The sequence below is a fragment of the Seriola aureovittata genome, chromosome 5 (genome assembly GCF_021018895.1).
Source record: "Seriola aureovittata isolate HTS-2021-v1 ecotype China chromosome 5, ASM2101889v1, whole genome shotgun sequence".
In the NCBI taxonomy this organism is placed as follows: Eukaryota; Metazoa; Chordata; class Actinopteri; order Carangiformes; family Carangidae; genus Seriola; species Seriola aureovittata.
The window spans coordinates 15141766-15154270 of record NC_079368.1 but is presented as its reverse complement, the minus strand read 5'-3'; the positions used below and the strand labels follow the sequence as shown (position 1 = coordinate 15154270).

General features: G+C 40.2%; 1 protein-coding gene across 3 annotated transcripts in view; it reads right to left on the bottom strand.

Annotated features, from left to right (window-relative positions):
- The window catches only part of osbp2b (oxysterol binding protein 2b), a 48614-nt gene that overhangs the window by 22851 nt on the left and 13258 nt on the right, over window positions 1-12505 (bottom strand). The window contains exon 1 of one of the 3 annotated variants that reach the window (XM_056377085.1): window positions 7422-7515. The exons of the other annotated variants lie outside the window; for them this stretch is intronic. Coding sequence (XP_056233060.1) covers window positions 7422-7500 — 79 coding nt within the window. The 5' untranslated portion in view covers window positions 7501-7515. Of the gene's footprint in view, window positions 1-7421; window positions 7516-12505 lie in introns of those variants that run through there. 3 annotated transcript variants of the gene reach the window in all.

Sequence of the window (12505 nt, the reverse complement as noted above, 5' to 3'; positions counted from 1 at the left end):
GCAAAGTCACCACTGCCTGAGTTACAGTAGACTCAACACCAGTACTGTGCATCACGTCATCATCACTCATTTGAGAGTGTGAAATTACAGAGGGCCTGGATAATATGCAGTTCACTGTTAAAGGGACACTGGGAGGTAATGAGACATTTTAGAGGTGCTGAGGAAAAAACAAAAAGCATGCAAGAGACATTTCACACATTTAAAAAAAACAGTACATTGGCTCAAGATAATGATTGTTTCCAATTTAATGATATGCACTGTTTGGACATTTGAAAGTAAACTAAAATAAATGACTAAGTGAGGACATTTGAAGCACTGCAGTCAAGGCTTGCTCATATTATTCACCCTCATTCTGCCAATGAGTTCAGCAGCTCTAAGCAATGCCACTTAAAAATAAACTGTCACATGTCCCAAGGAATATTTGTTTAGAAGAGACTCTGCTTACAACATGTCGTCTGCAAAACCTCTTCTCTTTCCAAAACCTCACTGAAACGAGCTGCAAGAGCACAGATGTGGGATATCGGCTCTGTGTAGACAGCTTGTAACTACAAGGAGACACCGGGACACAAAGCTTTCTTCAATCTTAAACAAAGTTTGTCACAAATGTCCTTTCTGCTCTGTCCTTTCAGTTCACTGAGCCAGATCCATGTAGCATCAATGAAATGTCAGGCACTAGCGGACAAGTTTGAATGAGATGAAAACCTTTCACAATATCATTTAACAATATATAATAAAAATTCTTTCAACTGTATATCACTAAGACCTGGAATAAAAAGTGAATACTGGGTTTTAAACTAAAGCTGTAAACTCAGTAAATAGCCTGTCTATGTTGTCTGCATCAGTGTCACTGCCTAGCTCACCCTCTCACATCTCCAACCCCTTCCTTCACAACAGAAGATGTGGATGGATGGCTCACCACAGCAAAGTCGGCACCATGAGGCAAGGCCAGGGGCCCATTACCACCCCAGTCATGCCTCAAGGGCAGATCCCCCCCGACAAACACACACACACACACACACACAATTTACAACCTCGAAGAACATCCCGCTTCAACGCAAATGCGTGCTTGTTTCCATCTTTCACCATGCCTCCACCTCCACTGCATTCTCCTCCTGAGGTGATATATCTTAAGCAAATATCTGCATCTGAAGCAAGCAGAGATACAAGCTTATAGGTCACAGCTCATCAAATCAACATTTCAACAAAAAAAACACACATCCATCTTCCTCCTCAGCATGTGTATAGCGTCTTTGCTTCTTCGCTCCTTCCTCATTGTCCATCTCAGTGGTGAGCACAGAAGAGCGAGGCAAAGCGAGAGAGAGCAAGAAAAGAGGCAATGGGAGAATGTAATTGGGAGAGCGGCACGCTGCTATCCCACTGTCAGGGCTCGTCTCTCTGCTCGTCCCTGAGGACAGGCTGTCAGATCAGTGGAGCCAGGCCTCCGGCTGACAAGACGTCACCCTGTGGTAGAGAGACGTGCATGGCCAGTAGGTGAGCACATGGGAGAAATGTACGACCCCTCTGGATTAAAGATGGCATTTAAACATAGTGAAATGCCTAATCAGAGAGGAAACTAATGTCAGAGCTCACTTTCATTTCTAATGTTATTTACCACTTATTTTTACAGCTCAGTCACCATGGTGCTGTGGACTGTAGAGCAAATTCATCTGCCAGCAGCATAGCCGTGAGGCAGGTATGTCTATACTTGATCTGAGTGTAGTCAAATCTTGTTATGGTTTACAGCATCATTTCTATAAATTATATTTGTTCTTTGTTAAACTACTAAGAGACATACATTTACACTGTGACATACTGTATAACATAATGAATTAATCATTATGATTCTAAGACACTGATTCAAATTAGCCAGCCTCAATGCATGTGTGAATATCACTGCAGGTTTAGCACAGAGCGTGTTTATACCTGTGGCTGGTAAATAATTCTCCCACCACTGACAGCAAAGAGAGAGGGAGATGACTGTTCTGATGGAGTGTGCAAGAGACAGGGAATATATGAGAAGTTTATCAGAAACAGAAGTGAGAACAAGCCCAATGAAGAACGAGGATGTGTCCCAGGGGATGGGAGTGTAATCCTGGCCAGTAATTGCTAACTGGCTCCATACCTCCCGTGAGATACATCACAAGGAGACAAACACAGGAGACAGCAGGTTAAAGGCAGTAACATGGCGCTCAGCTCTGCCCAAGCAAATGAGGAACTGTGCAGTGCAACTCATCACTGTCCCCAAAGCTCTGCAGTACAGCTCTGGCAGTGTATCCAATCGAACACTCTCAGTAAGCAGCAAACAACAAAGGAAAAGATTAACAGCAAACTGCAGCAACTAAACAATGTGTTTTAATTCAGTAACATTTTATAATGTGCCAGGATAGACAAACAGAAAGACGATCACTCTGCTGACTACTAAACTGTAGATTTATATTCTGGTATACCGAGTAAATTTTATAAATTCCCAGCTGGTATGTTAAACCTGTGAGGGGGGAAAATGGCTCTTGGTTACTGCATAACTCCTACAGTCTGAAGGTTGAGGTTATTAATTATCCTACAACTTGAGAATACTAACTGAGCTCATCTACTCAAGTCTGGTCACTGTATCAGGATTTCCAGGATATTACTGCAGTAATAAAAAAGCTTATTGTTGTAGAGAAACGACAAACAAGCAAAAACAAGCAAAGTGTGACGCAAGCGTCAACCATCTGAAGCAGTCTACAGTGATCTCTTCATTGACTGATGTACAAGATTTTTGTTTTTAAAGAAACGCAATGAGTTCAATTAAAACCAATGTATACAAGTCTGGTAAGCATACATTAATTAAATGCATTCTCACATGCATAAATTTTTCATCTCCATGCATGCAATATCTGCTCAGGCTGTGAAGTGGAGGGTCTGTTTACCGCGGCCGTGACTCACATAAAACAGGGCGGAAATATGAAGATAAAAATATTAATGCTTTTGACGGACTGGTTTCATCAACAGAGGTAGAGAGCACATCAGGGGCTATTCCACAACATAATGCACATTTTCCAGTCTTAAACAATTGACTTGCATGTCACAATTTTTCATTAGTTACCTAACAAATGCACACAAACCTAATACACTAATGCGTGCTCGGGATGTAGTATTATTGCTCATTTAAAGTTATAAGATTTTCATGACAACGAACCTTGATGTCGATGTTATTTGTGGTCGTCATTTTGTCTGAAATAGCCATTCAATGTATTTACAATATGTAATTACCTGTGTATATGGTAGGTTTCACTGTTAGTGTTAGAGTTCCTGTGTTTGATTCAAGCTGCCTTCAAAACACAAATCACAAGAAATGATGCACACATGCAATTGTTACTTTTTGCAATTTTATTCCCCAGATTGCTGGATTCTATGATATTAAACTACACTTTCTGTTGCCATGGTAACCACAAAATCATTTAAAGCAACTATAATTTATATTTTTATGATAACAATGTATCAAATGAGAGTATAAAAAAAGGTGTCTCTTGAAGTGATGCTCCTCTCAGTTTTAAGGAGCTTCATAGCGAGTTTCAGCTCATTGTGTAGCTGTCCGGCCTGCAACTACACTGTTCTGGTTCACTCTCACAGCTTTCATATCAGTGTCCTCGGCTGCAGCAGATAGCTGTTTGCACAGAAAAAAAACTCTAAAAACTCTCCGTACGCCACCTGCCCAGCAGCCAAAAGCAGACAGACACAGAGAGCGACTAGCTGGAGAACGTTGTGGAGAATTTAGCAACTAAAAAGCCCCAAGTGGCCGAAAAAAAAGAGGTATTACAGGCTCAGGGATCATAATCTAATGACAGAATATGACTCTTCCTTCTATGCGACATGTGAAGTTTATGTGCTGCTTCTTAGCTGCATACAAGTATCATAGTAGCATTCATTTGGACACTAGACTTGGGCATTACTAATAACCATGAGATAAAACAGATTTGTCAACCACCAAATTTTGCCAGTTTATTCTGAGGTGGCGCTCACTTTAAAATTACTGGCTGTATTGTATTAGGTCATTTGGGTCAATAATGTTGCATATCAATTAGCAGGATTGCTTTATTCAAATCATCAGTCATTTTTTTCCACCAATGTGATGAAGCTCCTTGATTGGCCAGGTGTTGAATTCATTGGATTAACAAAAACAGACATTCCTGTGCAGTTATTGTGTCCACGCTTGCAATAGGCACTTACAGTGAAGGAGGATTTTACCTGTATTGCCATCTCAAGTTCTACAAAACATTTGATCTCCTATTTGAGAATGTAGAAAGATGTAGCAAGATCATGATCCATGACTCAGTAACCTCAGAACATGGCAAGATTGTTATCCATCATGCTAATTGTCTGGGTGCCAGTGCTGCAAGATAATGAGCCACGAAGGTAACCATAAAACCACAGCTGAGGTGACTGCCTTCTCAGAGCGCTAGCAGAGGTGTCTTTAAAGTACTCTTAAATTATGTGCATCAATATTTGAAAAATTAAACATGATGAGAGCATTGCAGGAGCTCGAGGGGCTGACCCTGCACTCCAACCCTTATTAAAACATGCATCCAGTATGCGTAGGGGATATGTTTGTTTATAGCTGCAGAACGATAAGAGTGAAATGTCAACTGTCTGTGCACACTGACAAAGTTTTCACTCTCTATTCTTCTCTGGAAACAGAGAAGCTCAGAGCTCTGATTATCACAAGAACTGATTATCAAACTGATGTAGAATCTCGCACGGCAGTGCGGCTCCACAAGAGATTTTACATGTCAACAAACCACTCAAAATAATTCTGTCCATCATAACAGCCTGAGTACACCGAGAGCTTTCCACTGGGACCTGAGAACATCTCATTTTCCGACTGCAGATGCCTCTGATTATCAATGATATATCCTACAAATTCATAAATAAAATGTTTTCATGGTCAGGCACGGATGCTTCCACTACACAAATAGATAAGAATGAAGTGACGTGTATGAGACCTACAAAATGTGGTACAAGGGCAAAAGTGCGCTTCACTTTCTGGGAGCAATACAGTACCAGAGGCAGGTATTCTCTGTATCTCTGACATTTATTTTACATAACTGTAGTGCAGATATGTGCACATAGGACTTGCACAACTGCATGATCATTTGAATTTAATTAGACAGAACTCACAAAATGTTTCAGAAGCTTGTCAGATTGCAATCAGGTATGTTAACACTAAGAAATCATCCTTACTTTAAGGAATTTTTGAGGAATGATTGTAGTTTTTTTCTCACAGCTTTCTTAGGCTGCTCTCTGCTTTAATTTTTCACAAATCCCAGCGCATGTCTAAAACTGGAGCACTGCCTTCATGGCAGTGACAACAGCATGGCTGTCTACCAGACATGATTGTTTGGCATGTGTGTGCCTTTCAGAGTTCTCCATCATGGGGAATTGTGACATTGTAAAGCATCTTATTATTCAGGCTATTTATTTGTTGCTTTTTTTGGCAGTTGCTCTCACAGTCAGTTCCATTTTCATGAGCTACAGTGATTCCTACTTCCCCCCGAAATTCCACTTACTAAACTTGCATGAAACTTACATTAGACTATGTTCTACTAAGAACTGGTCTTTATTTTGATTCAATTCAATTCAATTCAATTTGTATAGTGCCAACTCACAGCATACATTATCTTAAGGAAACTTTACAGGCTAAGGTCAAGACCCAGACCTTACAATATCACAGAGAGAAAACCAACAGTTCCCACACTGAGTGAGCATGTAGCGACACCTGCAACAGAACCAGACTCAAGGTGGCGGTCGTCTGCCTTGAACGGTTGGGTTGAGAGGAGCCACTAGATTGGTGCCATTTTGAAGGATTTTGTTGCTTGGTAACAACAGAGGACTAATTTACATCATCTATATGGTTTATGTTAGTCTGTCCATGTATCTTTATCTGTGTCCTTGAACACAATTAAGAAGTAGATCGTTCTATCTAAATAGCTAAAAAATATTTAGAAATCCTTTCATAACAAATGAATGATCAACATCAGACTCTCTGTGAAATTTGAGCCACTTCTTCGTAACAAGTAAGAAATATATCTTTAAATGTCCATTTCTTTATGGCTGCTTTACAACCTTTGAAAAATGACAGTAGCTGAAAGCTGTTTGTGTCTTATTCTAGTTATATTTATTCATGTATCATATCAAAACACTGATCTCCAATCCACACCAGCAGAGAGAGCTACTTTCTGTATTAAAACACATCTTAAATTTATATTAGCACTTATACACACAGCACGTACTCATGAATATCTCTGAACTGTCACACTATGTTGAAACAGTGTAAGAGAGCAGCTAGTTCTAGTTTGTCCTAAGAGGATTTCAGGCTATTGCCTATTAGAGAAATATTTAGAGTTTTGGTCTGACTCATGTTGTTTGTGTAAGAGTGTGCAGAAGCCTACTATGAAAAATTAAAACAACAAGTCTTCTACTACCTATGCCAAACTCATTTCAGTGAACAAACAGGCAAAGTGAGGAGACAGGAAGCCCAGGGCTTAAGAGCACAGCTGTTCAACTCAATATTGTCCAACTGTGACACACGCAACAAAAACACAGATGAAGCGAGAGAGGTGGTAAGATAAAACAAGACGGAAGGAAGAGGGAAGAAGGAAGAGACAATGAGGTAAAAACACTAACACATTTTTCATTGTTCCTCCATAGGTCACATAATCATATACAGAAAAAAAATGAAGTACACTCTATAGGATGCTATTAACCCGCCATGAGCAGTAATTTAATGTAGATTTTTTCCCGTCCAAAATCCTTTATCATTTGGACTACACGTTATGCAGGCTGGTTTGCTCGAGAGGGGACAGTGCAAAAATCCTATTAATCTGTAGTCCTGACTGTCCTCACCACTCCATTATATGAACACATTAAACTCGTCCTGTCCTCCGAAAGACAGGTTCTAGGACCCTGGGATATACAGAGCCCCCGTTTTTACAGTTTCTGATGGTGCAATAAACTCTCCACACATTATATGCGTACACAGATGCACGTTGCCAATATAACACGTAGGTTTGGCAGGCTCCAACTCATCCATATGCAAATGTGAGGTGGAGCAGGCGCAAAGGAGAGAGGGGAAATGAGTCTGAGTGAGAGCAGTACAGGAGAAAGAAGGGAAGGAGGGAAAGGAGACTGCATGCAGTGGAGTGCAGGAGAGAGGAGAGACGCTGGCGCTGCATTGTTAAAGGAGGCTGCAGAAATGTGAACATCCATGGCGACAGATGACAGATGCCACAGAGAGGTAGATGGATGGAGGAATGGCAGCTACCTCTCAAACATATGATGAGGAGGAGATGGCAGGATGAGGAAGGTTTTGTCGCTGGACAGATAGACAGGAGTGTGACAGCTCCGTGCTCCTGCGCTATAGCTTTAGCCATAGCTGTACTGACCCTGGTTGAGTTTACTCAGGCAGCCCGAGTTGCAGAGGGAGCGGACCGTCCCTGGTTCCCAGCAGCTCCGGCCCTTCATCCCACTTTCTGTGGGCCTGATCCCACTCCACGCTCCCTGAGACGCAACACTGCCCTGGGCCGCTACATAATCCCAGCAAGGGGGGGGCTGAGGCAGCGACTTTTTCTACTCAGCATTGCAGTGCACACACACACACACACACACGCACACACACACACATACTTACAGTACAGACATACAATGAAGTGGGGAGCAATGAAGGCGCTCCCTCTTGTAATTCCTATCTCCTCTCCTGCATTGCTTCCCTTTCTCCCGGAAACACGCACAAGCACACACACACACACACACACACACACACACACACACACACACACACACACACACATTCACAAAGCTCGGCACATTTACAATTCTCCTCCACATGCTTCTCTCAGTGCAGTGCAGATTGGAGAGGGAGGAAGAGAGGGAGGGAGGGAGGGAGGGAGGGAGGGAGTGAAGCAGAGAGGAGATAGGACTCGGCAGCCAGCAGTCATGTATACAGCTGAGACCATAATGCATTGCCTCCTCTCTGTGACCCGCCATCTGCTGCCTTCGTAGCTTTACAGCAAAAGTCAACTATTTCAGTGTAAGATAAAGTTAAATGGCAGAGATGGTATCAAGGAAAAGCTGTGTGTCTTCAAAAATGACAACATGAGGTGACATGAGGGATGAAAAGATTTCAGAATAAATGGTATCACCAGACAATGGGCAAAAGGTCAAACAATTTTTATTTCCTCTCCTACTGGTTCATGTATATTCCTCTGTTGTCCCCTGATAGATCACTTAAATTCTGACCTCCCACAGAGAGGTCAAGGTCACTGTACTAATACAGCACAATTCATGCCGTAGTTAGCCCTGGCTCGCTCGCTCCTCAAAGCAGGTGAAGGTTATCATTTCAATATTACTGCCAGAGTATCACACTCTACAGTAACTCAAGGTCACCTGAACCCATCATGCCCTCTAGAGTTGAAGGGTTTTCTGTTAGCATGCATGTTACAGCATAGCTACATAGGAATGGACAATTATTCAATATATCATTAATGTAATTTAATTTGAATCACATCGCAATATACAGAATGACCATATTATTATATATTGTATATATATTGTTATTGTTCACAAATTTCTGCTATCCAGCAATAGAGGATACAACAAACATCAGTTTGATTATTTTATGTTACTGTGATGATATATAGAGATATGAAAATATCCTCAATATTATCATGATAACTCAATTTCAAGCACATCACACAGACAGACACGCAGGGTTGATGATAAATTGAATTACCAACTGACATTTACTCTCATTGCAGTTTTCAGTTAATAGATTAATAGTGTGAATCTCATATGATTAAAATGAGAATAGCTATAACAATCAGCAATATCTAATTGTAAATCAGCTCAAAGTGTAGTGCATGAGTCCAGAATCTTTCACTGGTCATACTGCAATTTATCCAGGTAAACAGATACATTGTCATTTTGATTTTGCTTTCTTCATCATTCAGCCTCATCCAGTTATAAATGATCTCTGTCAAGTGTGTATGAATATTTCATGAGCGTTATCAAAGTGTTAATTTTTTGTTTAAATACCTCTAGAAATGAAAAGATTTGCTTTTTAACCTTGTGTAATAAATAATAACCAGTGTATTTTTAAACTAAAAACCCCTTACATTTATCAGTAATGCACATGAACATCTTTGACCAGGCCTTAAACAAAAGCAAACTGTGACTGCTTCACGGTGAAACACCAGGTCCTTCTTCCACGGGTTGCTGCATGGATAAAATACACAAAAACAGCAGGGCAACAATATACTGAGCTCCCCCCTTGATTAAAACACTGCTTCACATGAAGCTTGTCTATTGTAATATCTGTGTTGCATTCTGTAAAATATCTGACAACAGCAAAACCAGGTAACAGGATAGAGCCGCTGTGGACTGTAAGTGAGGTGAGAGAAGTGCTGACAGGTAGAGATCGTTGGGCTATTAATAAATAACATCACTTAAATGTCCCGGGGCATGTTCGAGGCGGCAATGAAGCATGAAACTTCAATTAATTTCATACTTGACCTTCGTCATCTCTTTTCCTCACTACAGGAAGTTTAACCATACAAAGAGAGGAAATCTGGCTGGTAAAAAACAGCGATATAACTGCTCATTTTATCATGAGCATCTAAAATACATCATCTTTTCATCTGCATTTTTAAGTTGTTTAAACTGTCTGTTCTATAATTTATTTTGTTTTCAGCCATTAGTCTCAGTCTCCATAAAAGGCTTCAAACGTAAGAAATAGCTGTGGACTCTGGAATAAAATCTTGGTCGCTCCAAATAAAGCATGATATTCTTTTGAAATCCCAAAGTTAGGCAGGAATTTATCTCCACATTTCCCTGTTTATTTAATGGAGGAGAGACAGTTGGAAGGCCAAACCGTCTGAAAGACAAACTAAAAAGAAGGAGGGTGTTTAAACAACACGAGTTACAGTCTCATTAAGCCAATTACTGCATTAAGAACCAGGAACCCAAACACTTTCCTCAGCCTGAATGCACAAGCCCTGAGCTCATTAAAACCAGTTAAACAGCTCAGTTCAAGTGAGAAAGCTTTTTTTCACCATGTTTATTGTGCAATGAAGGGATTACAAAACAAGTGTAGACAAGTACAGGGACACACAAACACACAAAAGAGAATATACAAAGTAAGACAAAGACACATGACAAAAACTAACTGAGGAATACAATATGAATTCAAACAACTAGGTCTGTGGCAGACAATACTGTGTATCCAGATGGATGTGTGTGTGGGTGTGTGTGTATATGTATATACGGTGGAGGCTGAGAGCTTGGTGGGCATTCCCAGGACCTTCCAGAGGGGGTTTGCCTGTTCCCTTTGTAACGAGGAAGACGTTTGGGGTGATTGAGCCTGAGATTTTTAAGACATTTGAGCTAATTCGTCAGATAATATCAAAAATTTGTGGCTTCTAATCTCCCCTGGGATTTCCGTTTTTTGTAAAGTTAAGAGCTTTTATCTGTGGGAAAAAGCTCATTTTAAAATGACATGTAAGAAGTCAGACATTCTAAATTTGAGACCATTTAAAACATTAAGCTGTGTCAATTTCTGCAGGAGTAGCCATATAAAGTAAATGTCATTAATCCATGCCAAAAGAGATCCATGCCATTATGTAGACACTGTGCTGCCCCACTGTCACTGAAGCAACAGAAGACCCCTTGAATGACAAAAATCGACTGCAGTGAAACACAAGACGAAACTGAGCTCTCCTAATGGACTCCTGTGGTGATAAAAACCCGCTTATCCAAAGGAGGTGGAAGATCTTTAATTAACCACAAATGTAAGAGTTAAGAGTAACCGCTTCCTGCATCAGCCTATGGTGACTTAAAGTAAGAGGACCATGCATCAACTTGATGATCACAAACAGAAACAACACTTCATGTGAATTCCCCACGCAGAAGAGTGAAATTACAGCCGACTCTCAATACGCTGGGGTAATGAATCATCCAGCCCTGCATGCACTTAGTCATCACTGAAGGATACACTCAAGTCCAGGTAGCATCTTTACATGGCAGCTGTTGGTGCTGGTAGTGCAGTGTTAATATCTCTGTGAGTTGTGTCTTTAACAGCTGGATGTCAGAGGAGTCTTTAAAAATATTGCTGCACGTGTCTTGAAGCATGTAGAAGTAAAGGTAAATATTTCTCCTCATTCATATGCAAATGCAATTACTCTATTTGAACAGACAATCTGCTTCACAGAACATAAATCTTATCTAACAGTGTGTCTACTGCAGACAGGCAGACAGAGACCATGACAACAAAATGTCTGACATACCATGTACTTTTCAGATAGGTTTATGTACTCCTGACTGAAGTTCTTGCTTAAGCAACAACAGCCCTAGATTTGAAAAAGTATGTGAATTTTACATTTAGGAAGTGATAAACATCAGCCAAATGTTTCCATGGCTCCTGACCACAGCTGCAAGAATGAGCAGTATTTTGAAATACCGCTCATTAAAGAATAGTTTCAGTTTCTGTGACATTTGTGGGATGTCTTGCATGTACAGTTTAATGGGCTTAGGGTCAAGACAGATAGCAAAATTTAATCAATCATAACCTGCTGTGGAAGGCTTATTTCTTTGCTAGTGTTAGTCATTATCACATTCTGTGACCTGACCTCTCTTTAAGATTCAGACTCTAATCAGATACCTTCATATTTTCCTGTGGAAACCATTACAATTCCCCAGATGCTGCAGGTTGTCCAGACGCTGGACATAAAGTTCCCTCCACCATGCTTCATGAATGTGGTGAGGTCCTGGTGTTAATATATTTTTTTTGTACTTCCAATTATAAGACTGTCTTTTACTTTGCAAAATGTTTAGACTTCTGTATTTGAAACATTGTTAAGTAATCGAGGTTGAGAAACAAAATGTTTTTAGGAAATGTTTTTTGAGGGCAAACTGTTCTTGCATGAACACCACTGTTGTCGTTTTCCTTATTGTCGACTAATAAATATGAACAGTAGAAATGACATCGTGTCCTTGAGATTTTAGAAGGTTTGTTAATTGTGCTAAAATTCTTCTTTTTATTCCAGATCTCCAAACTTAAATTACCAGTCCTTTCATGGAAACTGTTATTCTGCAGGTTCACATACATGCTGCCTTTAGTAAAAACCTGAAAAAGTACAGCTCTTTATGTTGTTTCTATTTTTTTTTACTATACAACCAAGATGAAGATCAGATCACATTTTTAAAAACAATAATGTTGGTTAGCATTTTGCTCAGAATATTGTGACAATACTGAACCATGAACCACGTAATGTCAGCAGCCATAGAAACCAAAAGTAGCAGGGTCTTCTCCAGTCCTATGACTGATGCTGCCTGATACAGACTGCTACCAACCCTGATCTAAAGTCAAGCAAAGAATGTTGTAAAAACAACTCAAACACAACAGAAATCACTAAAACAACCTAAAATAAGTGTTAGCCTTTCCCCCTCTTTTCTGATACTTTTAGAATCATCTTTA